The 23,040-nt window shown below is 38.1% G+C and overlaps 3 protein-coding genes across 3 annotated transcripts; 2 read left to right on the top strand and 1 right to left on the bottom strand.

Moving 5' to 3' along the window:
- Nucleotides 969–2,021, top strand: LOC109230174 (uncharacterized mitochondrial protein AtMg00810-like). The gene is made up of 2 exons (XM_019395697.1): nt 969–1,000; nt 1,133–2,021. The coding sequence occupies exons 1-2, from the start codon at nt 969–971 to the stop codon at nt 2,019–2,021; spliced, it is 921 nt and encodes a 306-aa protein (XP_019251242.1).
- On the top strand, nt 6,678–7,753 carry LOC109230544 (21 kDa protein-like). The gene has a single exon (XM_019396029.1). The coding sequence runs from the start codon at nt 6,746–6,748 to the stop codon at nt 7,310–7,312; it is 567 nt and encodes a 188-aa protein (XP_019251574.1). The 5' UTR covers nt 6,678–6,745; the 3' UTR covers nt 7,313–7,753.
- On the bottom strand, nt 8,492–15,514 carry LOC109229328 (3-oxoacyl-[acyl-carrier-protein] synthase II, chloroplastic-like). The gene is made up of 14 exons (XM_019394731.1): nt 14,963–15,514; nt 13,533–13,738; nt 13,256–13,459; nt 12,954–13,064; nt 12,767–12,862; nt 12,562–12,607; nt 12,404–12,483; nt 12,174–12,242; nt 11,947–12,031; nt 11,138–11,292; nt 10,966–11,046; nt 10,139–10,198; nt 9,605–9,751; nt 8,492–8,826 (listed from the first exon to the last, which is right to left on the bottom strand). Exons 1-13 carry the CDS (start codon nt 15,159–15,161, stop codon nt 9,635–9,637), a joined length of 1,509 nt encoding a protein of 502 aa, XP_019250276.1. The 5' UTR covers nt 15,162–15,514; the 3' UTR covers nt 8,492–8,826; nt 9,605–9,634.

Below are 23,040 nucleotides of genomic sequence, written 5' to 3'. Positions count from 1 at the left end.
GGTCCATCCCAATTCCTTGTTGGGTTAACTATGGAGTCATAGAAACTCTTTCTCAAGAAGAGTCAAGACTCACTAAGCTAGACTTAGTGTTTGCAACCACCAAATCCTAGTTAAAACATAAAATCAACCCAAATATCAAACACCCAACATCATTCAAGCACTAAACAATCACACCCATTAATTACCCACACTAGGGTTGAGCCACAACCCTAGCTAATGGGTTTAGCTAGCCATAATAGCAACAGAAATTAAAGAAGAAATAGATAAAATCAACATAATAATTAACTAGGAAGTTAATCTACACGAATTCATGTTAAAACAAGGTTAAAATGCCCAAAATAGGCTAAAACTTGAATCTCACGAGTGCTGCTGCTCTCTGATGTCTAAAACTTAACCTAGAAATAATAAAATATTCTATTTATACTATGCCAGAAAAATCGGACAAAAATACCCCTGCGGGGCTGGCGCGGACCGCGCATAAATGCAGCGCGGCCGCGTAGGGGTCTTGGCCTTCTATCATTCACTTCTGGAACTGGGGACGCGGACCGCACAAAGAAGTAGCGCGGCCGCACAGGCTAATGAGCGCGGACCGCACAACATTGAAGCGCGACCGCGTAGACACCAGCGCTGACCGCGTAGAAATGAGCGATGACCGCGCTTGGAGACTCCTGAAATGGGTGCTCTCTGAATCTCCTAGCGCGGCCGCGCAACAAATCAGTGCGGTCCGCGCTAGGTCCTCCTGTCCCTACTTCACTGATTTTTGATACTTGAGCAGGTTTCACTCCGTTTCGAGTTGGTTCTTGACTTTCGTCATCTTGTCGCTCAAACCTGCAATCAAGCACACTTTGTAAGCATTCTGAGTCTATTTCATGACAATTCATACATAAGGCATAGGCAAGTATGGGCATAAAACGTGTTAAAATCACAGTTATCAGATCTTTCTGAAGAATTCTTTATGCAAATTCCAGATGGCTTTTCAAGCCAGGGGGAGTATCAGAAGGTATTCAAGCTCAACAAGTTCTTGTAAGGGCTCAAACAAGCTCCTAGCCAGTGGAACTTGAAGTTAACAGAAGCTCTGTTGGATATGGGGTTCACACAGTCTCATTATGACTATTCTCTCTTCATACAACAGAAAAGGATCACACCTGGTGGTCACACTTGTCTATGTGGATGATCTCCTAATAACAGGAACCAACTTGAAGTTGATTGAGCAAGTAAGGAAGGACTTACAAGTCAGATTCAAAATGAAAGATCTTGGGGAACTAAAATACTTCTTGGGCATTGAATTTTCTAGATCAAAAAAAGGAATTCAAATGTGCCAAAGAAATTATGCACTTGAACTAGTTTCTGAACTAGGTTTGTTGGGTGGAAAGCCAGTAACTACTCCACTAGAATTCAATCACAAGCTAACCTCTATGGAATTTAATAAGGTTGTCACCAAGAATGGTAGTGACAATGACAATGAACTTGAAGACAAAGGGAAATATCAGAGAATAGTAGGCATACTATTGTACTTAACCATGACTAGGACTGACATAGCCTTTGTGGTTCAAGTACTTAGTCAGTTCATGCATGCTCCTAAACAGTCTCACATGACTGCTGCCAAGAGGGTCATCAGGTATATAAAAGGAACTCCAGGTCTAGGTCTATTCATGCCAGCAGAAGGAAATATGAAGTTAACTGCCTGCTGTGATTCAGACTGGGGTGTTTGTGTAGAAACAAGAAGATCAGTAACTGGTTATGTAATCAAGTTTGGAGAAGCCTTGATATCCCAGAAATCAAAGAAGCAAGGAACAGTTTCAAGAAGCTCAGTTGAAGCGGAATTCAGAAGCATGGCCACAACAGTAGCAGAAGTTACATGGCTAACAGGACTATTCAGAGAGCTTAACATTGAAGTTGAAGTTCCAATACACCTTTTCTGTGATAGCAAAGCTGCTATTCAAATTGCAGTTCATCCAATCTTTCATGAAAGGACAAAGCATATTGACATAGACTGTCACTTTGTGAGGGAAAAAATCTAGGAAGGTCTGATTCAAACGCAGCATATTGGAACCAAAGAACAACTTGCAGATGTGCTGATAAAGACCTGTGTAGTCCACAACATGATTACTTAGTGAGCAAGCTGGAAATGAAGAACTTGTTTTCATCCCTCAGCTTGAGGGGAGAGTGTGGAGAACTCTAGTTAGTTACTCTAGTTAGTTAGGTGTATGGGTGTACAGTTGTCAATGAGCTGTAATTAGCAGCTGAAATTAAGTTAAGATAAGTACGTTATTATTTGTATAAAATAGGTGTTAGTTAGTTAGTTATGTACTGTACAGATTTTATTTTTCACTGTTCTTCTAATGGAACCTCTCTTCTCCTTCTCTCTTCTCTTCGATAGCTTCTGTGTTTGATCTCGTGAGACTCCATAGCTGAGCTCTTAACAATAGTAATTCCTGAAAATAGTGGAGCAAGAAGACAACAAGTGATTTATATAAAAGGAAATTGGGAGATTTTGGATTACCTAACAGATCAAGGGGTAATTTTTAGGAATTTTTACCTCATATAGCAAAGGTTAACACCTTATTTATTTTAAATAAATATCATTTAAAAAAATTATATTCTATAGATACCTTTTAAGGTTTATAGCAAAATATTTAATTTTGGTTACCTCCTAGCCCTAAGCCACTAAATACGCTAATCAGTTACAATATTTTCTTTCTCTCTCTACTTTGATACATCCCATTCTCTTCCCCCATCCCATTAAAATTTCCGATACTCTTCCTCTTCTCTGTCTAGTTCGCTTGCGATTTCTCCTCCGTCGATATCCTCCATTGTAGTAGGAGAATTGTTAGCAAGAAGTCGATATCCTCCATTAATTGATTCCTTCTCTGCTACGGAGGTAACCAATATACCTGGATTGGTCCCCAAACCAGCCAATTCCGTTAAGAAGCAAGAAAGCAACAGAGGAAGACACATGAAGAGCGGATCACTATGTATATGAGTAGAAGACTAGATGATAGGATTAGGCAATTACTAAGAGTATGTTTTTACTGTTTAGCTTTGTAGATTTCTAACTACACCCATTTTTTTTTTGGATCCATTCTATTAGGATTGAGTAGCAAGTGTCGGATCCTCCATTAATTGATTCCTTCTCTGCTACGGATCAAGAAGTTGTCCTGCGGCAGCTTATTTCCATGCCCGCAAACATCAGCGTTATTGTTGAATTCTAATGGGGACTGTGTAGCAAGTGTCGAATCCGCCAAGGCTTGTCACTGTCGTTTTCCTTCCCATTCTCCTCCTAAACTCGTTACTCACTGCTGTATAAGCTGGCTCCACTAGCCTCGTGAATACCGTCCCTGCCAATTGAAAAAATTGAGATATGGATGTTGTAGGATGACTTTCTGTTAATATATGTCAATGTATTTTCATGTATTTCATTGTATTCATTGTCTTTTTTTTCATTGTAATTCAATGTATCTCGTTGTATTCCATGTATTTCATTGTATTCATTGTCCTTTTTTCTCATTATATTTCAATGTATCCCGCTGTATTCTATGTATTTCATTGTATTCACTGTCTCGCTATATGCCATGAATGTATTCATAAGTTTTTTTTAATTAATATAATTTATGTATTCAGATGTATTATATATTTTCTCTGAAGATTGCTATATTTTTGGGGTATTTTTCGGTTGAGAATCTTTTTTATAACTGAAAATACAAAATTTGTGTATTATAATTGAGTTTGTTGAGTTATATTAGGAGTCTATTATGTTAATTGATTCACTTTCCCTTTTAAAAACAGTGTCATCCCCTATTTCACGCCGTGAATACAGTTGAATACAGGCGAATACAATAATCTGTCCAGCTGTAATCCCATGTTTCACTCCATGAATACAGTCGAATACACTCGAATACAATAACTGATTAGCTGGCTTCCCTGATTCACCCCTATTTTTGCTACTGTATTCATGAATACAATAGCTTAAATACATCAAATACTTCTTATAACCACATAAAAGGTACCTATAATCCGTAATATAGCAAATGGTATCTATAGATGGCTAATTACTACTAAAAGATAGTGCTTTATGAAAATTTCCCTAATTTTTAAAAGCTTGCTAATGGTAGGGATAAATTCAGCTGGATAGTATAACGATAAGGATAAATTTGACCGAATAATATAATGGAAGTTAAACGTAGACAATATACAAAAGTAGGGGGTATATTTGTCCCTTTAACCTATTGATCGGCTGAACCAAAAAAAATATCATTTGGTAGGTCATTCTCATTTATTCCTTTTGTCTTGTCCGGTTGTGATCGAAAAGGACATAATTTATTTGAATTTAGTTTCAAAGAAGACAAAGAAAAATAAGATACTGAACAATACTTCACAATTATTGTGATTGATCAGCAGTTCATCACAATGAGTTCCAATAAGAATAAAAAATTATTTTTTTAATTCATTTCATCTATTCCGTAACCGAAACAGGGAAAGATACACGTTACATTACGATTCTATATCAGAAGAGAAATTTTAAGAAATGACAAATTAATTCACTCTATCAATAATTGAGCCCATTATTCCGATTTCCTATTTATGAAAAATCTCCTTGATCCTTATTCATCATTTCAGAGTTTTCTGAAAAATAGAATTTCCATATAAATGAACTTTGTGACAGGTTATGTGCAAACAAAATTGCTTTTTTTTTTTTTCTCCAATAAAAAGAACTTATAATTCACAAAATGGACCCCTTTAAAAAATTAATAAGTATTTTGAACAATAACGACTTATAGTTCTCTCACTTTATGAATGAGACGTATGTAGAATTCCTCTTCTTGGTTTTTGTCTGGTACCGGCATTGGACCCGACTAAATCTGGATTCGTGCCGGAAAATTTTATATTAGGGGTAAAGCGTGTCCTAACAAAGCAATTTTATTCTCCTAACTCAAACATAAGATCTCTAGCTAAGGATGAAGGAGCACTTACCATTTCACCGCAACTCTAGTCGGTGACATTCGTAAAATCCATGACTCAAAAGTCAGGGCAGAATTTGAAATTCTTCATATGGATTTGCAAAAAGACATAATACCCGTTGTTTGGCGTTATTATAGCGATTTTATGCATGTTAGTTTTGGAATAAATATTGTAGAAAGAATTGACATGAACGATGATATTTTTGCAAATAATTCAAGAGTAAGGTTGTGATTGTTCTCCGCAATAAAATGCAGTCTAATGCACGAAGTATCTCAAGATTTAGAAAAGGGTCGTACCCCATAAGGGATGTAATGTAGATAATTTATACTGATGCAAGCATCACTAACTAATTTCACGAGTTGAATTTGTGACCTATAGGACCAGGGGCGTATGTAGCCCTATAACATCGGGTTCAATTGAACTAATAACTTTCAAAATAGAGTACAAATTTATATGCAAAAAATCACTAAAATCACAATAAATTCTTAAATATTGAACCCATAAAGTTTAAATCCTAGATCCGCCTCTACTATAGGCCACAGTAGGGAGTACTGTTTCTTAGTCTTACTCTTCACGGTTCATTTAATTTCCTTTTAACATTTACCATCTTCCAATATCTACCCCCACCCCAAATTCAATTCCTATTTCCAGAGGTGAGTTATTTCTAACTTTTAAAGAAAACTACCCTTATAGTTTAGCATTGAAACTGCCAAATGAAACTTGTGAGATTTTTGTACAATCTATGAATGCCTTAGTGGCATTTGGACATAAGAATTGTAAAATTTAAAATAAAGTGACAAAAATTTCATGTGAAAATGGTATTTGAAAATTAGAGTTTTGTTTGGACATGAATATAATTTTGGGTTGTTTTTGAAGTTTTGTGAGTGATCTGAGTGAAAATTTTGAAAAACAGCTTTTTGGAGTATTTCAAATTTTCGAAAAATTACAAAATATATCTTCAAGTGAAAATTGAAAATTTTATGAACAAACGCTGATTTAGAAAAAAATAAAAAAATTTCCAAAAAAAAAAAATTCTTATGTCCGAACGGCCTCTTACATTAATGCACACTTATCAAACTCACCAACCCCTATAAAGAACTCAGCAGCTAACCCCAGCTAACAGTACACTTTATAGTCCACACAGTCACTTCACATTTAAGAAAGAGAAAAAAAAAAGAACTAAAAGCGACACATTCAATCGCTTAAATTAAAAATCGTTGACAAATATATATAATATATATAAGTATATAATCAGTGTATAATCTATGTATGTATAAAGAGAAAAAGAAGAATTAACAAAATATTGGCTCACCTTTGCTACTACACTTAGGGGCGAAGCCACCTTTTGCTAAGGGTGGTCCCGTCATCGAAATATTACGAAAAATTACAATGTGTATATAAGTAAAATAATAGATTTTAGATGTATATAACATGTATTGAACACCCTTTCTCGGAACTTTTTGTTTTTACTTCTTTCAAGTCTGAACACCCCTGGGATAATTTCTGGCTTCGCCACTAACTACACTAGCTACTTTTTTATGTCAAGAAGATTCAATAATGTATACATATTAAAAAAAAAGTTTGCTTTTATTATTTTGAGTAGTATAATATATCGACGGAGGAGATTCAATTGAACCCCATTTACTAAAGGTAGTTCCACCCTTGTCTTTCACTTGATTCGTTATATATATATATATATATATATATATATATATATATATTTGACACATTCTGAACTCATCATATTATATTAAATTCTGGATTCGTCTCTGATCAAAACTGACAAATGAAAATGCTTCGCTTTCTTCTCCTTATTCTTGTCTCCATTCTCCATTTCTCTCACTTTACCAAAGGGAAGAAACCAATCACTTCATCATCTCCATCCTCCACAAATCTTGTAAGTACATCTTGTGTCCATGCAAGTTACCCTAATATTTGCATTAGAACCCTCTCATCTTATAACTATGTCATTAACACCCCCAAAGATTTAGCAAAAGCAGCCGTTAATGTCACTCTTTCAAGAGCCAAAAAAGCTTCCAATTTCCTCATCAAATTGAAATTACAAAGCAAAAGAGAAAAAGGGGCACTTATTGATTGTATAGAGCAAATAGGTGACTCAATGTATGAGCTAAGAAAGGCTATTTCTGAGCTAAAACATTTGCATAAAGGGAAAGGTTTTAAGTTACAAATGAGTAATTTGGAGACTTGGGTTAGTGCTGCTTTGACAAATGAAGATACTTGTTTAGATGGTTTCAAAGAAATTAATGGAAAAATTAGGTATGATGTGAAGAGAAAGATTACTAATGTTGCTAAGGTTACTAGTAATGCTCTCTACCTCATCAATCAACTTTGACGGCAGACGTGGATTCAGAATTTGAAGTCAACAAATTCAACTTTTAAGGTTTTTAGTGTTGAATATGTTTTAATTTTGTTAAAACTTTAATAATTTTCACATATATATTTCTATGTTTGGAGCGGAAAATATTGGTTTCAGTTGAACCTACTGAATCCATGTGAATCTTTAGTCCATCAAATGAATCCAGCTTGTATTACTTTTTTTTAGATTCTTATGATAAACAGATTGATATATTGTCTCTTCTCGTTTTCTTTCCGTCTTCTTGAGCCGAGAGTCCATCAGAAACAGCCTATTTGCTCTATCGGGTAGGGGTAAGGTCTGTGTACACACTATCCTCCTTAGACCCCACTTGTGGGATTTTATTGGATCGTTGTTGTTGTATTCTTATGATACACATTTATAAGCTACTGTACTGTAAATACCCTGTTTTTGCATGTTGATTGATAGATTTCTGCTCCTAGTACCTCTTACGTTGTTTCTAACTCTGACTGTGTTGCTTTATTCGACAAATTTCTAGCTTAATGTTTGATCTAAAATTATGTTTTACCCATTGGTCCTTAAATTTCCCATGGGATAAAGAAAAAGGGAAAAACTGCATTTGTCGGTGTAAATAAATATGTCTTTTGTTTTTGTTTTTTAAAGAAAAAGTAGTAATACTGAACAAATTTTAATGTTTTGTCAATTCTCAAGGCTTGAACCCGAGACTTATGATTAAAATGTGAAGAAATGTCATTCGTCCCACCCACATTCTTGAGTGGAACGTCAAGTCAAGAGTATTTTATATAATCCCGGAGCAATTAGCTGAGCCTTGAAGCAACGGAAAAGTTATCTCCGTATGACCCATAGGTCATGAGTTCGAACCGTGAAAAAAGTCATCAGTGTGCATTAGGGTAGGTTGTCTACATCACAACCCTTGAGGTACAGACCCTCGCCCGACCCTGCGTGAATGCAAGATGCTTTGTGCACTGAGCTGCTTTTTTCCAGGAACAATTAGTTCAATTTTCCACTGCTAGTTTATGCATCCATATTGAGCTAAACATATATGATGATACAGAAAGTTTTGGTTGCAATAGAGCCTAGTGAAACCAACTAGTGTAACTTAAGGTTCAACATTTACCCCTTGACAAATGGAGAAAAGGAAAACTAAAAACTAAGAAGTGCAGGAAAAGACTAAACAAGCCAAAGTTTAAAGTTTAAGAGAATAATATTGTATTCCCCCAACAATTTCCAGATAACAAAAGGAACCAATATGCAATTATTCAAAGGTCCTACAGTAATGCCTTTAACATACAATCATTTTCTGATGCCTAAGAAAATATGAGATCAGTTTAATGATCGAAAACAAGAATGTCACAGTAGCCATTGTAAAAGTAAAAGGAAATCCTTCGCGATTTCCCCTTCATGTGCTTGCTCCAATGCTTATCTACAAGGAAACAATATTTCCAGTAAAATGAGGCCTTCTTGGAATTTCAGCTCCATTGTAACTGGAAATTAAGGACTAATCGATTTTCCTGACAAGAAAAAAGGATATCGTTAATGACAATATAGACATCAAGATATCTGTTTTCACATAGAAAAGAAAGAAAACAAAAGGAAAGATATTTGGAAGGAAAAAAGAAAAGAAAAAAGGGGGTGTCGCGGGGATATTTTTCACTTGGAAGTTAAAATCGCAAAGAAGTAAATTTTTAACTTTTTTCCATAAGCAAGAAACAAGTTTTTAACTTGGCTGCTATAACCCTATACCAGATTTCAAAATCATCTGTGATATGGTTCATTCACTAAGAGTTACAATCTCCTTGCCGTAGGTTTTAAAATCAAAGGAATTCACCAAAATAAAAATCATCTCAACTATTCCTAGACTAAATCCTTACTCTTACACTTTCAATAAAAGGGAAGTGTGTAATCAAACAATACAAGAAATGGCCTGCTTTTTAATGGTTAATTCTTGTTTGCTATGTTGCTAAGGAATCAACAGTTCTTTTAAACCCACCAGATATTCTTAATTTCCTTGGCAACAAAATTGAAATGTCACTTAGGGAATGAAACTCCATTTCTGTTTTCAGTAGAAACAAGATTGAGCTCTTTTTTATTAGACTATTCTCTTTCTGGTTCCTTAGCTACATCTTTAGGGTGATAAAGTTCAACCTTCAAATGCCCTCTTTCTTCTTTGTTTTTCCCATATTCCTCAATACACAACACTTATAACTGAATAACGCTCCACTTATAATTACTAACTGTCCTTGCTTATAAAATTAAGGTCAAAATCAACAAGCATACACGCTTACATACCTTTGGATGTACCAATGTTGTCACTGATATCTACTTGTAAGGAGCAAATAAGATCGACGAATTATGGCCGCCAAATCCAAATGAATTAGATAGTGCTACCTTAATATCCAATCTTTCTTTTTTGGCACTCACGAGCAAATTTGTATCCTGTTTCAAGCATATAGATATCATCAAAGGCCAAATTATAACACTAAATTGTTGAAAGAATTGAACCAAGAGAGATGACATATGAGATGCTTCCATTCATGTTTAATAAAAAATGTTTTTGTAATAGGATAGAAATTTTGAGATGAAAGATTAATGCAAGTGATGTTAACTGACTTAGCAGTTTGATTGATTATTTTGCAAAAGACTCCATCTTTAGCCAAAGTTTGTTATAAAGACAGAGAATTAAGATGGCTTCTAATCTGCCTTAATCTAGAAACTGAGATTATAAAGGGTAACCAACTAACTGATAAAAGTATAGACTTAAGATAATAAATCAAGCTCATATGAACAAAAACAATTGTCAGTGCAACGAAAAGAGAGTCATACCACACCCTCTTCTGGGTTTTCAAGATTTATATTTGGATGAACCCATCCACTTCGTATTGCCTACAAAAATCATTTTAACCCTCGGTCAGAGTCAAGCAATAAAATTTTAAAGAGTCAAGCAATAAAATTTTAAAGAGTGTCAGCACCGAAGAGACATGTTTAAAGGGGTATTGAGAAAGATACAGTAAACAACAATCATATGGATAAGCTGTCCAACATCTAGGTTCAATCTGACAATATTATCTTTTTTTTTCTTAAGTCAATCCGATAACATTATCACAAGCAATTGCTATTAAAAACATAAATTCGCATAAGATTGCAGTAAATTTCCACAGAAAAGACAATCTTCATTGTCCTTCCCACAATCTAGGCAGATTTTATAACTAATGAGATTCCACCACGAAAGTTGGATAAACCAATCAAGACTGTCAAATTCAATAGGGATCTTTACACAAAAAACTGACCGGATTCACTGTTTAACTTTTCTAGCTGGTATACACAGATTATCCACTGATTATACACGGTCATACACATATATACTATGGATTATACATATATTATTCGTCGCCGGCTATTTTTAGTTTAACCAGTTGGATGGACGGCTATTTAGGTTAATTCTTCAATTCAATAACACTCCTCAGCACCTGTAAACTGCAAAGAATTATGAAAGTAGCAGAGAAATAATCGTTGAGTTATCTCAAAAATGGCTATTCAAATCCATATTTTTGCAAAAAATGTAAGTCATTTAGATGATGTCTTAAACAAGAAACTAGAAGCAACAGCAATCAAGTAGCAGCACTACTTCAAGGAATGTGAAATAAAGTTACTTGAACAGTTGCTACTGCCTCGACAGCACCAGCAGCGCCTAGCAGGTGACCGATCATAGACTTCGTAGAGTTCACCCGTAACTGCAAAACATGGAGTAGTAACTAATTAAATAGCTGAAAGAAAAACCTGAAGGAACAGGAATGAGCAACAGTAGTTGAGAAAAAATCTGACCTCTGGGTTCTGACCAAAACAATGTACAAGAGCTTGGTACTCTCTGAGATCCCCTGCCGGTGTAGAAGTGGCATGTGCATTAATATAGTTCACATCTTCCTTGGATACACCAGACTGAGCTAAGGCCTTCTCTATGCATAAGATAACGCCGGCTCCTGCTTATTTGTGGAAAATGAAGAGTTCGAGTTAATTTATTTCCTATTATAGTTCAATCTACATTACACAAAATAAGAGATCGTGCATTTCTTATCAAGTTAAGCTCTCCTTGCTTCAAATTGAGCAACAATTTTTTGAAATTGAGATTTGGCAAAAATCTTAGACCTTGGAGAAACAAGACTGGGAACAGAACTATTTTTAGTGCAACTTGATACAAAAAAAATAAATCAAAGAAATAGAAAATTGGAAACAATATTAAGCTCAAGAAGAATCAGGGATAGCAATTTACTATTTTTGCGTATCCATTATTAATTACAAGTTGTGAGTAAGAAATTCAAGCACTACAACCAAGAATGGCCAAACAGAGAAGGGCTTCAGGACTTTATGTTATTGATGCAGACTGTGATGTTGAAAGGCAAATCTTTATATGCCAAAGTAGGTCATGCCATGTTCGAAGAATCTTAAGGACAGAAATACAACAGTCACTAAAAATAAGAAATCTTGGCACACTTGATTTTTGTCATACTTTAAATTTAATTGTTTGCTTAAAAAGTAGGTGGCTAATTTACAACTTTAGGCAATTGATCAATTCAATAAAGGGAACTTTAAGCCTCTGATTTTCAATTTCATAGTGGGAAGACAAGGGCAATTACCTTCAGGATGAGGCTCTGTCATGTGATAAGCATCACAAGTAAAGCTTCCACCAAGAAATTCAGCATAGATAGTTGCACCTCTTCTCTGCTCATTCAGACAATGAAATTAAAAGGGCATACCTTGCATAATTATCTGGCTAGGGAACCTTTTTCTTATTTTTATCTTTTATTTAAGAATCACGAGGAGGGTGAAGAAGAAAAGCAATCTAATATACTTAATTAATCACCTTGGCATGCTCAAGTTCTTCCAAAAGCAGGACTCCAGCTCCTTCACCCATGACAAATCCATCACGATTCTGCCCAAGATCAAAATGAAAATATGCAGTCATTTTATTTATCCCCACAATCGGACTAAAACAAGTACTCTAGAATTAGCATTTCTAGTCCAGATAAAATTAGTGCATTTCCAACTAGACAGCAGCATGAGAACAAGACGAAAAGAATTACAGGACATTACACTATCCCAGGGCCGAGAAGCTCGAGTAGGGTCACTGTTTCTCTGGGAAAGCGCTCTGCATGCAACAAATCCTCCCAATCCTGCAAAAGATAAAAATCATTTGCAAACAAATAAGTCAGCTTGCCTAAACTAAAAGAGACAAGACATAGGATACATACCAATTGGTATAATCACTGCATCTGATCCACCACAGAGCATCACATCCTGCAAGTTTTCAGTACACAAAAGGAGAACATAAGCTATTACAGCATGTTATTGGTTGGCGGTCCTCACATATCATAAGAAAGCTTTTTAAACAACATAAGATAATAATGAAAGCTATGCTAATGAGAACTCTTTAATGACTTAAGAAAAGAGACTTACAGCTTCACCTCTAATGATATGGTTAGCAGCATTCAATATGCAGAAGTTGCTCGTCGCACATGCAGTTGAAATTGAATAATTTGGACCCATCCATCCCTGCAGTTTAATTTACAAATAAACACAGAATAAGGATTTTCTTTTGACATTAAAGCGCAAATAACAAAAAAATTTATCAATATTGGCTAACCAAGTCCATGGCAAGCATTGCGGAGCCCATGTTTGTAGTGGCAAATGGTACACAAAAAGGATTCATCTTCTTATAAGAAATCCTTAAAGATTCTATTGCATCATTGAAGACCTGCAATTCAAGCAAGGGTCAAGAAAATAGACTTAAAATAAATTAACTTAGTCAACCAAACAATCTCTTGCAGAAATGCAGGGTAAGGCTGCGTAAAATAGATCCTTGTGGTCCGGCCCTTCCCCGGACCCCGCACCTACCCTTTTTAACCAATCAGAATAATATTTATTTAAGAAAATAAAGAGGATCACCTTCATCCCACCCATAGCAGAGCCAATCAAAACTCCACATTTTGTTTTATCCAATTCTTTCATTACATCTTCAGTAATCCCACCGTCTGATAATGCCTTCTTACCAGCTGTTAACATGTAAAGCATGAACTTGTCCATTCTTTTCGAAAGTTTAGGCGCAACCCAGCCAGCAGTCGAGAAAGACTTGATCTCTCCAGCAATTCTCTGCAATTACACCCCTTTGTTAACATCTAAAATACTAGAGTTAGAGAAAAAGCAACTCCAGAAGTAGACGTACTGTTGGAAAATGCGAACAATCAAAAGCTTCTATCTCGCTTATGCCACTGACGCCTTGAAGAAGGTTTTCATAGAACACATCGGGGTCATGACCAATTGGCGTGACCACCCCCATCCCAGTCACAACCACTCGCCTTTCCTTGGTTGGCGGTTTCTTCTTTGATGTAACTTCCATCACTGGTTGTACAGCAACGGCCCTTATGCCACCTGGTACAAGGATGGGCACAAAACGTCAAAGTTTATGTTAGTAGATAAATCTGACGGAATTTTCATTAGAAAGATGACACTGAAATTACATCTTGAGACTGAATTATAGACAGCTATGTGTTTCAAAAGAAGAAGAAAAAATCGAACATGCAAAGGTTGATTCCTTCTTAGGTATGAGAATACACACTAGTGGTAGGCTGAAGAAACAGCCAACAAAACAGAGAGACGTTCACTTACTGAGAAAAAAAAGAGAAGTTCGCACAGACTAAACTACAAACAAATTGCACAATAACTTGCAATCGTGTCCACAAAAAAATAAAGTACTCCCTCCGTTCCAATTTATACATAACAATCTTTCCATAACGGGGCACTCCAAAATATTAGACACCATCGCATTTCTATAAAAAGAAATTGCCAATATCAAGATTCAAATTCATTAAACTATTCAATTTTGAACTTTAATGTGATGTTCTCTCCATCAAACTAATTTTCAAACCAGTACTTCAACATTTTTCTTTTACTATCAGCAATATAATATGTAAATCAAATCAACTTCCTAAACTTCGTATCTAATCAAATATCGCTATATAAAATTAGACAAAATTAGTAGATGACAACTGACAAGGGTGAGGCTAAAACTTCTATCATACCCAACCTCACCAACCTTGGACTAAATGCCAAAAGCCACTGCAAAAAATTGCTTTTTCAAGTTGCAAAAGGGGAAAATAAGATTTGCTTTTTTTCAAGTTGCAAAAAGGGGGACAAGAAGTAAACACCATGAGGTCTTAGTTTCAAATCGCACGTAGGAAAAAAAAACTAGGTTAATTCTTCCCATCTGTCTAAGCTTTGGTGGCAGGTACTCGATATCTGTGCTCACGGGATTGGGAGGTATGCTGTGGAAGATAGTAGCAGTTACGCGGTGAAATGGTCGAGGTGCAGGCAAGCTGGCTCAGACACCACCGTCATTTAAAAAGAAAAAGAGAGAAAACACACACAGACAGAAGTAGCACCTGTATAACCTATAAATTTATTAACTCTACACAGAATCTTCAGTATAAGAATATGCCATGCACCACTTGAATAGATACTCAAAGATGTATATGAGCTCCAATTTTGTTAAAATCCAATTCAATCAAACTGAATGAAAAATGAATCAGGAATATGACAAAATATATATCCATGAACCTTAAACAAAACAAATTAAAGACTACAAACCAGGATTACCTGAAGTGGGATTGCCCCTGTGTTTACTCCTCCAACATCCAAAGAGTGAAGAACACTCATTTTTCACTAAACAAGAATTGGAAAATGAAAAGCCATTACAAGTCTTATTCCTATTAAAAAAGTTCTTCTCTTGCTCATTTTCACAAGCAGCTGACATGCATGCAGCTATTGACCATGACGATACAGTCGATGCAGACATTCTTGGGTCCAATTTCCAATCAAAAATCAAATCTTTTTCTTATAATACCATCAAAGAATCAAATCTTTTTCAAATGGGTATCTCTAGAATGAAGTAAAAAGTGGTGCAGAGAGTGAGATTAAAGAAATGAGCGACATTTTATTCGTGGGGTTTGCTTAAATCTGAGAGAAACTTAAAAGAAAACAAAGTGTGTTGTTTTCTTGGATCTCTGTGCCACAACAAAACTCAACAGACGCCAAGTTTCAATTTTTATTTATTGTTTTTTTTTATTTTAATATTTTTCTCCCACATAAAAAGACAAAAGAGAGAGACTCAGAAAAGCTAAGTAATTTAACCAAAAAAATTGTTTGATTAATGGACACTAGCCTAATGCCCTGTCATAAATTGTAAAACAAGAATTTTACTAATAACAAAAGCATACTAGCCTAGAAAAAGTTTAGGATGGTGGTGAACAATGTGAAAAAGGGGAAATATAGAATCTTAAAAAAAAAAATTGCTGACTGACTTGTGGATTGTCAGTAGTAATTACTAGTATGTACTCTAACCGAGTCCGGAACCAAAATGTGATTCCTTTTGACTCAAACTACACAAATAGGTGGTAAAAAAAAAAATGACTTTTTTATATATAACGCCACAATTCCTGGCGCTATATATTAACGGTAACAGCACCGTTAAGTATAGCGCCAGGTATTGTGGCGCTATACAGTAAAAGCTGACACAGCTCAGGTATAGCGCCATAATACCTGGCGCTATACCCCTTATTAAAATTCTTCCATCTCCTTCATCGTGCCCAGTCGGTTCCCCTCCTCCTCCATTATTTTACTCTCCCCTCTTCTTGGTCCCCCCATTACCCGTTGCTGCCCTCGTTTTAAAAAAAAAAAAATTTGGGTCCCCCCGGCACATAAAAGTTGAAGCACGTAGGTCCCACATCTGTGTAGAGCTTCGTGGTATTGTTGATTCATACTTTCGGAGTCAAAATTTCGATCTACTTACTTTCTGAAAATCTAAATCGAGGTATTTCGATTTATTTTAAGTTGAAACTTTTATAATAATGCATATTACTTGATTTGTATGTGTTCTATTTCGGTTTGTGTTTTTTTTTTTTTTGAAGCTAGCATGTTAAATTTATCCGGATTTAATTTTTGTTGTTTTATAAAAAAATATAAATTTGTCAAATAAATTTGTCTGTTAATATCCTCATTTATATATGTGTGTTTTCATGCCGTTTTGTGTTTTATTTGCAATTAAATTTATTTGTTGTTTATATTTAGTTTAAATTATTTTTTAGCGTAGTAAAATCTAGACCTTTTTAGCGTAGTAAAACGTAGATCCTTTTAGCGTAGTAAAATTTAAAGCCTTGTAGCGTAGTAATGTGTAATATTTTAGCTTAGAATTCCGTTTGTTTAAATATCTTATACTGGTAGTTGAAAATGCAAACTTTGTACAATTAAGTTAAAAATTGTATCAACACACATAATTAGTAATTTGTACAATTAAGTTATTAAAAAATATGAATTTAAATTATAAAAAAGCACATAATTATTAATGATAGTTTCGTGCCACATGGCCTCAAAATATCGAGCCCGAAACCCATAGGTATATATATATATATAATTTATACAATTAAGTTATTAAAAAATATGAATTTCATGTCGCATTAACCAACGATAGGTTGCCTCGTCTTCTTGCCTGATATATTCCATGTGCCTCCGGAATTTATGTTGTTGGTGGTCTGTTGCTGTCATCCACATCAAATCATGCATATCCTTATTGGGATATGCCTTCTGGAAATTGGCTTTAAGGTGCCCAACACAGTAACGATGGTAGGCATAAGGTTCTTGCCATGCAGGCAAGTTCTCCACAGAACTTAAGATACCACCGTGCCGATCAGATATTAGACAGATACCGGAACGCTGTTTGACAACGTGCTCTTTCATATGGTTCAAAAACAGCGTCCACGTCTCTTGGATTTCATTGGCACAAATAGCAAAAGTTAGAGGAAATATCTGTCCATTAGCATCTATTGCCACGGCTATTAACAGCTTGATATCGTACTTTCCATAGACATGAGTGTCGTCTATGGATATTACGGGGCCACAATGCGAAAAAGCTGGTTTAAACGCCCAGAACACGTAATTGAATATATATCCTGGTTTACCTGCACTCCACTCAAGCTTCCACTCAACAACCGCCCCGGGGTTAAAATGCTGCAGTGCAGCCATGTACCTAGGCAGATCTGCAAATGACTTATCCCAGTTACCATAGACTATTTCAAACGCTCGTTTGCGCCTGAGAAATGCCTTTCTTTTAGTAATGGTATGGCCATGTTCCTGGTGGACTGCTGTAATGCACTCTTTTATTTTATACCTTATGGACTGTTCGATGTGTGGAATAAGAACAAGAGAAATCAAGTCAATATCCAAGTTGAAGTGATTACCGTTGAATGTGTCCATTTCGCATGTGTGGGTGGGAATGTATTTACCCACTTTCCACATACCTGTCTTCTTCTTGGTCGCACGCAACATCCAATTACATGGCCAAAACCACCTGCGGCAAACAACCTTGTATACCGTCGGACTTGACTCCCATACCTGCATCTCATGACAATCTTTTACGTTGTGCATTTTACAAGCCCTGCTTAGGCGCGCTTTATCAGGAAAAAGCATCCCCCTTGCAAGCACCGTTGGTCTAGACTCATCCCACATTGCTGTCCGGATTTCATCAAAATCCCTTGTGAGAGCTTCCACATCCGGCATGGTTGGCAAGTTATCAATGTAAGGAATCTATCTTGAATGAAACGACACTTCGGACTCATACACTCTTCGTCTAGGAGGGTCTCTCTTCAAATCAGGTCCTTCCTCCTCATGTGATGTGATGAAATTCCATGATGGACGTTTTCAATTAGGTGATGACTACCGGATGGGCCACTTGTAAAATTCATATCCGGCCGGTACCCCCTATTAAATATATGAGCGTTAATACAAATTCAATACAACAAAAATATACATAATTAACACAAATGAAAAATGAAGTTTACCACTCGTCTTGTGAGTTATGGAAAGCAGGGTATAAATTATTTTCTCGCCGCTCATTCACCGGCGGTGATAAGTTTAAATCAAAGAAAACTCTTTCATCCGGAACCTGTCCGGCAAAAACTGTTCCAGAATAACCACCCGATGACTGGGGATTATCTCTACTACGCACAACCTCATTTTTTGGAACGTCTTCGACCTTCACGTACATCTCCAACATTGTGATTACAAGAAATTCCCGACATTCGCCCGGTGTCCTCAGAAAATCACTCAAAGTTTCATCATCGTCGATGTTAAACTCCGAGTAAAAAGCAACCCCTTGCGGAGTGACGGAATACGGATATCTTCCGGTTACTTTAAGTATCACTGAATGTTTCCTCACACTCATTTTTTTGCATAACAACGATATCAATGTATGGTACTCCATTGTAAGTGGCAACTTAACATGACACTTAGCAGTTAAACTGTAGCCCACGGAGTTATTCTCCGTCACAACCTCACCCCTCCCCCCCCCCCCCAATATAATGAAACTCTTATCCTACGCTCTTCAGACATAATGAAAAATTGCTGGAGAATTTAAAAACAATAGACGTTTCAACAAGAGTTAAATAAATTTTGAATGAATTTCTATATGATTCTAACCTCTTTATATAGGAAATGGCTAGCCGGGAAGTTTTTGTTTATATATATATAGCGTCAAACTAGGTGGCACTATACGCTTTTCAATTATTTAACTCAGAAATTATTGGTGGGGCCAGGAAAAAAGAGTATAGCGCCAGGTATTATGGCGCTATACCTGAGCTGTGCCAGCTTGTGCAGTATAACGCCACAATACCTGGCGCTATACTTAACGGTCCAGTTACTGTTAATATATAGCGCCAGTTATTATGGCGTTATACATAAAAAAGTAACTTTTTTTAACACCTATTTGTGTTGTTTGAGTCAAAAGGAACCACATTTTGGTTCCGGACTCTACTCTAACCTAGTACTAATTTGGGCAGGTGCTAAAAATCTAGCACTAGTTATTGCTAGAGGTATTAAGGGTCGTTTGGTAGGGTGTATAAGAATAGTAATGAATAGGGTGAAAATGACACTAGTTAGTCACTTTAAGCATGTTGTTTAAACTATATCACAGTTTTGTTTAACTCAAAAGTTATTACAACCTTTTTTAATAAATCAATCAAAGAAAATGATGGGGTAAATCTTAGGCAAGCATAATAATCTCTAGAACAAAAAGAGTATAAGAAGAACACAACAGATAATATTTCCTGATCTTATGAGGATCAATGATTGAACGTTAGAAATGCTGGTAGTTCCTTGTAGAAAAGTATTACAATCAATGTTCTGTCTTAGAGAAAAGTTGAAAAAAGAGAAGCCCCCATTGCAAGGTTGTTCTCCCACTATATATAAGGGACAGACCCCTTCTAGATCCTAAAGAAAACGTACTACGGGGAATATTCGAAGGAATATTCCTAACGCCCCCTATCGAACCTACGTTGAGCTGTGAGGATCTCGCCGTTGGTCGTGTTCATCAGTGGTCGTGGTCGTCCAAATTTGGACCCATACAATTAGTCCCTCCGCTTGTCGAGGTCGCAACTCGACGCGTCCTTGATAAGCGGATACCGTTCACCCTTCGTGGAGAAATTTGATTTCATGGAGCGTCACGACCTGGCAAATAGTGGGGGGTCAACGTGCTTAACAAGACATTGGTGTTGCGTCTTATCAGGAGATGACATCATCTGCCTTTTCGTCATCATTATGCGTGTTTTCAAGACAGGGGCTGACGGCTTGTCTCTTCGGTTTTGGTACTAACCTGTAGTCTTTCGCCTCGATTCCGGTGCTACTCTGTAGCTTTTCGCTTTGATTCCGCTGCTACCCAATCCTATAATAGGTGGAGAGTTTGTTTTTTCAAAAACTCTTAGCCACTTCACTTCCGATTATTCTTCCTCATCTTTGCTGCATTCGTTCTCACGGTTTTCTACTTCTTCTTCCTTCATTCTCCACCCACAGCTTTCTCTGCTATTCTAACATCTTTCGCATTAAAGCAATGCCTAGAACACATCAATCCCATGAAGGGGTCTCTGAGGCGGACCCGTTGTCCGTGGCATTCCCCTCCGGTGGTGAGGACACTATGGTGGAAGAGGGGGGGCAGCTTTCCTATTGTGGAGGAATTGCTGCCGAGGCACCCCACCTCTCGGAGTGACTTCCTCAAAGATTCCGCCCCCACTCCTACCCCGGTGTTCTCCGAAACGGACTAAGCTTATATAGATGTTCTCCGTACAAAGTATAGTATCCCCGCCCATGTCGATATGGTTCCGGCGGGGATGGACTTCGTGGAAGTCCATAGACCTGGGTACTGCACTTTTTATGAGTACCCTTTCGTGATCGGTTATTCTTTCCCCCTCCCTCAGTTGGCGGAAGAGTTCTGTAGATTCTATCAAGTCTGCCCGGCGCAACTCTTACCATACACGCTTAAGATACTTCTACTGCTGACAAAGTATGCGGAGTTGGTGGGATGTGAGGTGACTGTCCATCATCTCTTGCACTTGTTCTCGCCCGGCTTTCATAGGGGCACGATGGTGCATTTGAGACATCGTGGAACAAAGGGGCTGGTAGACCGACGACCGGGCGAGTCGTAAGTTCTGGCACAAGTATTTCTTCGTCAGAACTGCCCACATCGTGCCTGACCCTGCTAGGTTCCCGGAGCGGTGGAATGATAAACGTGAGTGTCGCCACTTTCTTTATTCTCCTCCCCTTTTCTTTTATTTCTTCTTTATTCCCCTTAGTGTTTGTTTACCTCTTGTTTGCAGCTATAGGACGCCCACATCGCCTTACTGCAGGCATAAGGGATTGGGTAGCTTGTCTGCTCTCCCATGCAGTGGAGACTCGAGACTGGACTGCTTTCGTAAAGCGCTTCGGGCCGAGAGTCTCATATGGTAAGTGTTTCCCCTTATATCACTCATTGGTTGTATGTCGTTGTTTGTTGTTATGACTTCTTTCTTCTTGATAACAGGTCGAGGATCTTCTAGGCGTAGGGCTCCGGTCCCTGCATTTCGACAGGCCGTTGCTGGTGCAGTGATGCAGTTTATACTGGCTGAGTCCTTTCGGGAGGGTCGGACTCAAACGATACCGACAGGAGTCCTTCTCGCGAGATGGTCATGACGGAAGAGACCTCTTACGTGCCGGTCCATCACCCGGCAGATGAATCTTCTAATGGGGATGAGTCATTGCTGAGAAAAAGGAGGAGAGTAGAGCTCGGGAAAGAGGTAGCCGTGGACGCTGGTAGGAGTAAGATGGGTGCTTCACAGACGGCACCCGTGCCCTCATTTATGGCCAACGCTATTGCGGCGGAGAGGTCTCCTCAAACAGAAGGGGTGTACCCAGGAGGTGGTTCTGTGCGTTCTGCCGAGGGTGGTGCATGTTCTAACGTCGAGGGGGCCTTCGAGTCGAAGGCGACGGCTCGGGCTCGAATGTCGACCCGGCAGATGTTCGTGAATTTTTAGAGCGTCATACTCATGTGGAGGTTAGGATGGAGGGCTCTTATCGGCATATTGTTGTCCCTGGGGACTATAACATGTTGTCAAACTGCGATCAGGTGGCTTCTGTCTTATCCCCTTTATGTGCCGCCCCCGAGAGCGAGGCTCTTAGAACGATGAACGACACGGAACTATCTCGAAACGTTGCTGGCATGGCCTCGCGGGTAGATATCTTTCTCTTCCATTTGGTCGTTGGGTTCGTGCTACTACTTTTTGGTCTATCTTTTGTTTTGACTTTTTCTTGTTGTGCCAGACCCTTATCATGGAGATCGAACGCGAGCGCCGGGAAAGGAAGAGGAATGCCATCTATGAGCAGATGTTCTCCAAATATCAGGAGTATCACACCAAGCATCGTGCGATGGCCGACATCTACCATCAGGACCCCGAGTTCCAACTGTTCCGTGAAGGGCTTAAACAAAGTGAGGACCAACTGGCACGCAAGGTCGAGGAGCTGCGAGAGCGAGACGAAGATCTCATGAAGGCCGTTGCCCGCAATAGTGAACTTGAAGCGTCCCTCAAGGCTAAGGAAGAAGAGCTTGAATTGAGCAGGGGGTGATGGCTGAGATACCGATCTGCAAGCTAAGGTGGCCGCCTGACCACTGAATTGGGTGTGAAGGCGGCTGAGATGGACGATCTTAAGAGCGAGCTGAGCGTGAGCGCTGATAGATTGGCGACCGTAATTTCTGAAGCGGCTGTGTTGGAAGATACCCTTCGCGTCTGTAGGTCGGACAGACCAAGGAGGAAGAAGCATCCGCGCTCAAGGTGGCGGTACTTGAGGGACGTGTCAAGGAGTTGGAGGCAGAGTTGTCTATATTGACCGGGTAGGTGGCATCGCTGAGAGCGGAAGACGTGCGCTGGGACTCGCAGCCTTCTACGTCTCGTGCTTCAGCGGACCCTAGCATGCCTCGTTGTTTGTATGAGTTGTGGGTTCATGCCGAGGCTAGGCTCGATGCTTATATGGCCTTTCATGCTGAGGGGGGGGGGGCGTCTGAAGCAGAGCTTCAGGGCATGCATGCCGAAGCTCGTGCAGCTCGTGAGGCATGCGGGTATGATCCTCTTACGCCTGACGGGGACGATATCAATTCCGATGATGCGAAGCGTCTTGCTTCAGAATCTTGGTATGAAGATGCGTATCCCCCCCGGGGTGATATGTAATTTTTTGGTTTGTACTTACTTTTGTTGTAGGATTTTTTTAAGGGCGTACTTAAGCCCGTTGTAAAGGTAGGTGTAAGTAATATTTTGTTGTGATGAAGGAATTGTTTTGTTGATTTTGTGATGATCTTTGCTTCATTTATGGTATCCTGGGTACTT

The sequence above is a fragment of the Nicotiana attenuata genome, chromosome 7 (assembly GCF_001879085.1).
Source record: "Nicotiana attenuata strain UT chromosome 7, NIATTr2, whole genome shotgun sequence".
Lineage (NCBI taxonomy): Eukaryota > Viridiplantae > Streptophyta > Magnoliopsida > Solanales > Solanaceae > Nicotiana > Nicotiana attenuata.
Note: the sequence above shows the minus strand (reverse complement) of the source record. Positions and strands in the feature narration are given on the sequence as shown.

Excerpts from the sequence above, each read along its gene's own strand:
- LOC109229328 (XM_019394731.1), bottom strand. The coding sequence starts at position 15,161 with ATGTCTGCATCGACTGTATCGTCATGGTCAATAGCTGCATGCATGTCA. Across the intron at positions 12,863-12,953 it reads CAATGCTTGCCATGGACTTG|GGATGGATGGGTCCAAATTA; the intron begins GTTAGCCAATAT and ends ATTAAACTGCAG. Across the intron at positions 12,608-12,766 it reads ATATCATTAGAGGTGAAGCT|GATGTGATGCTCTGTGGTGG; the intron begins GTAAGTCTCTTT and ends GAAAACTTGCAG.
- LOC109230544 (XM_019396029.1), top strand. The coding sequence starts at position 6,746 with ATGAAAATGCTTCGCTTTCTTCTCCTTATTCTTGTCTCCATTCTCCAT.
- LOC109230174 (XM_019395697.1), top strand. The coding sequence starts at position 969 with ATGGCTTTTCAAGCCAGGGGGAGTATCAGAAG. Across the intron at positions 1,001-1,132 it reads GCCAGGGGGAGTATCAGAAG|AAAAGGATCACACCTGGTGG; the intron begins GTATTCAAGCTC and ends TTCATACAACAG.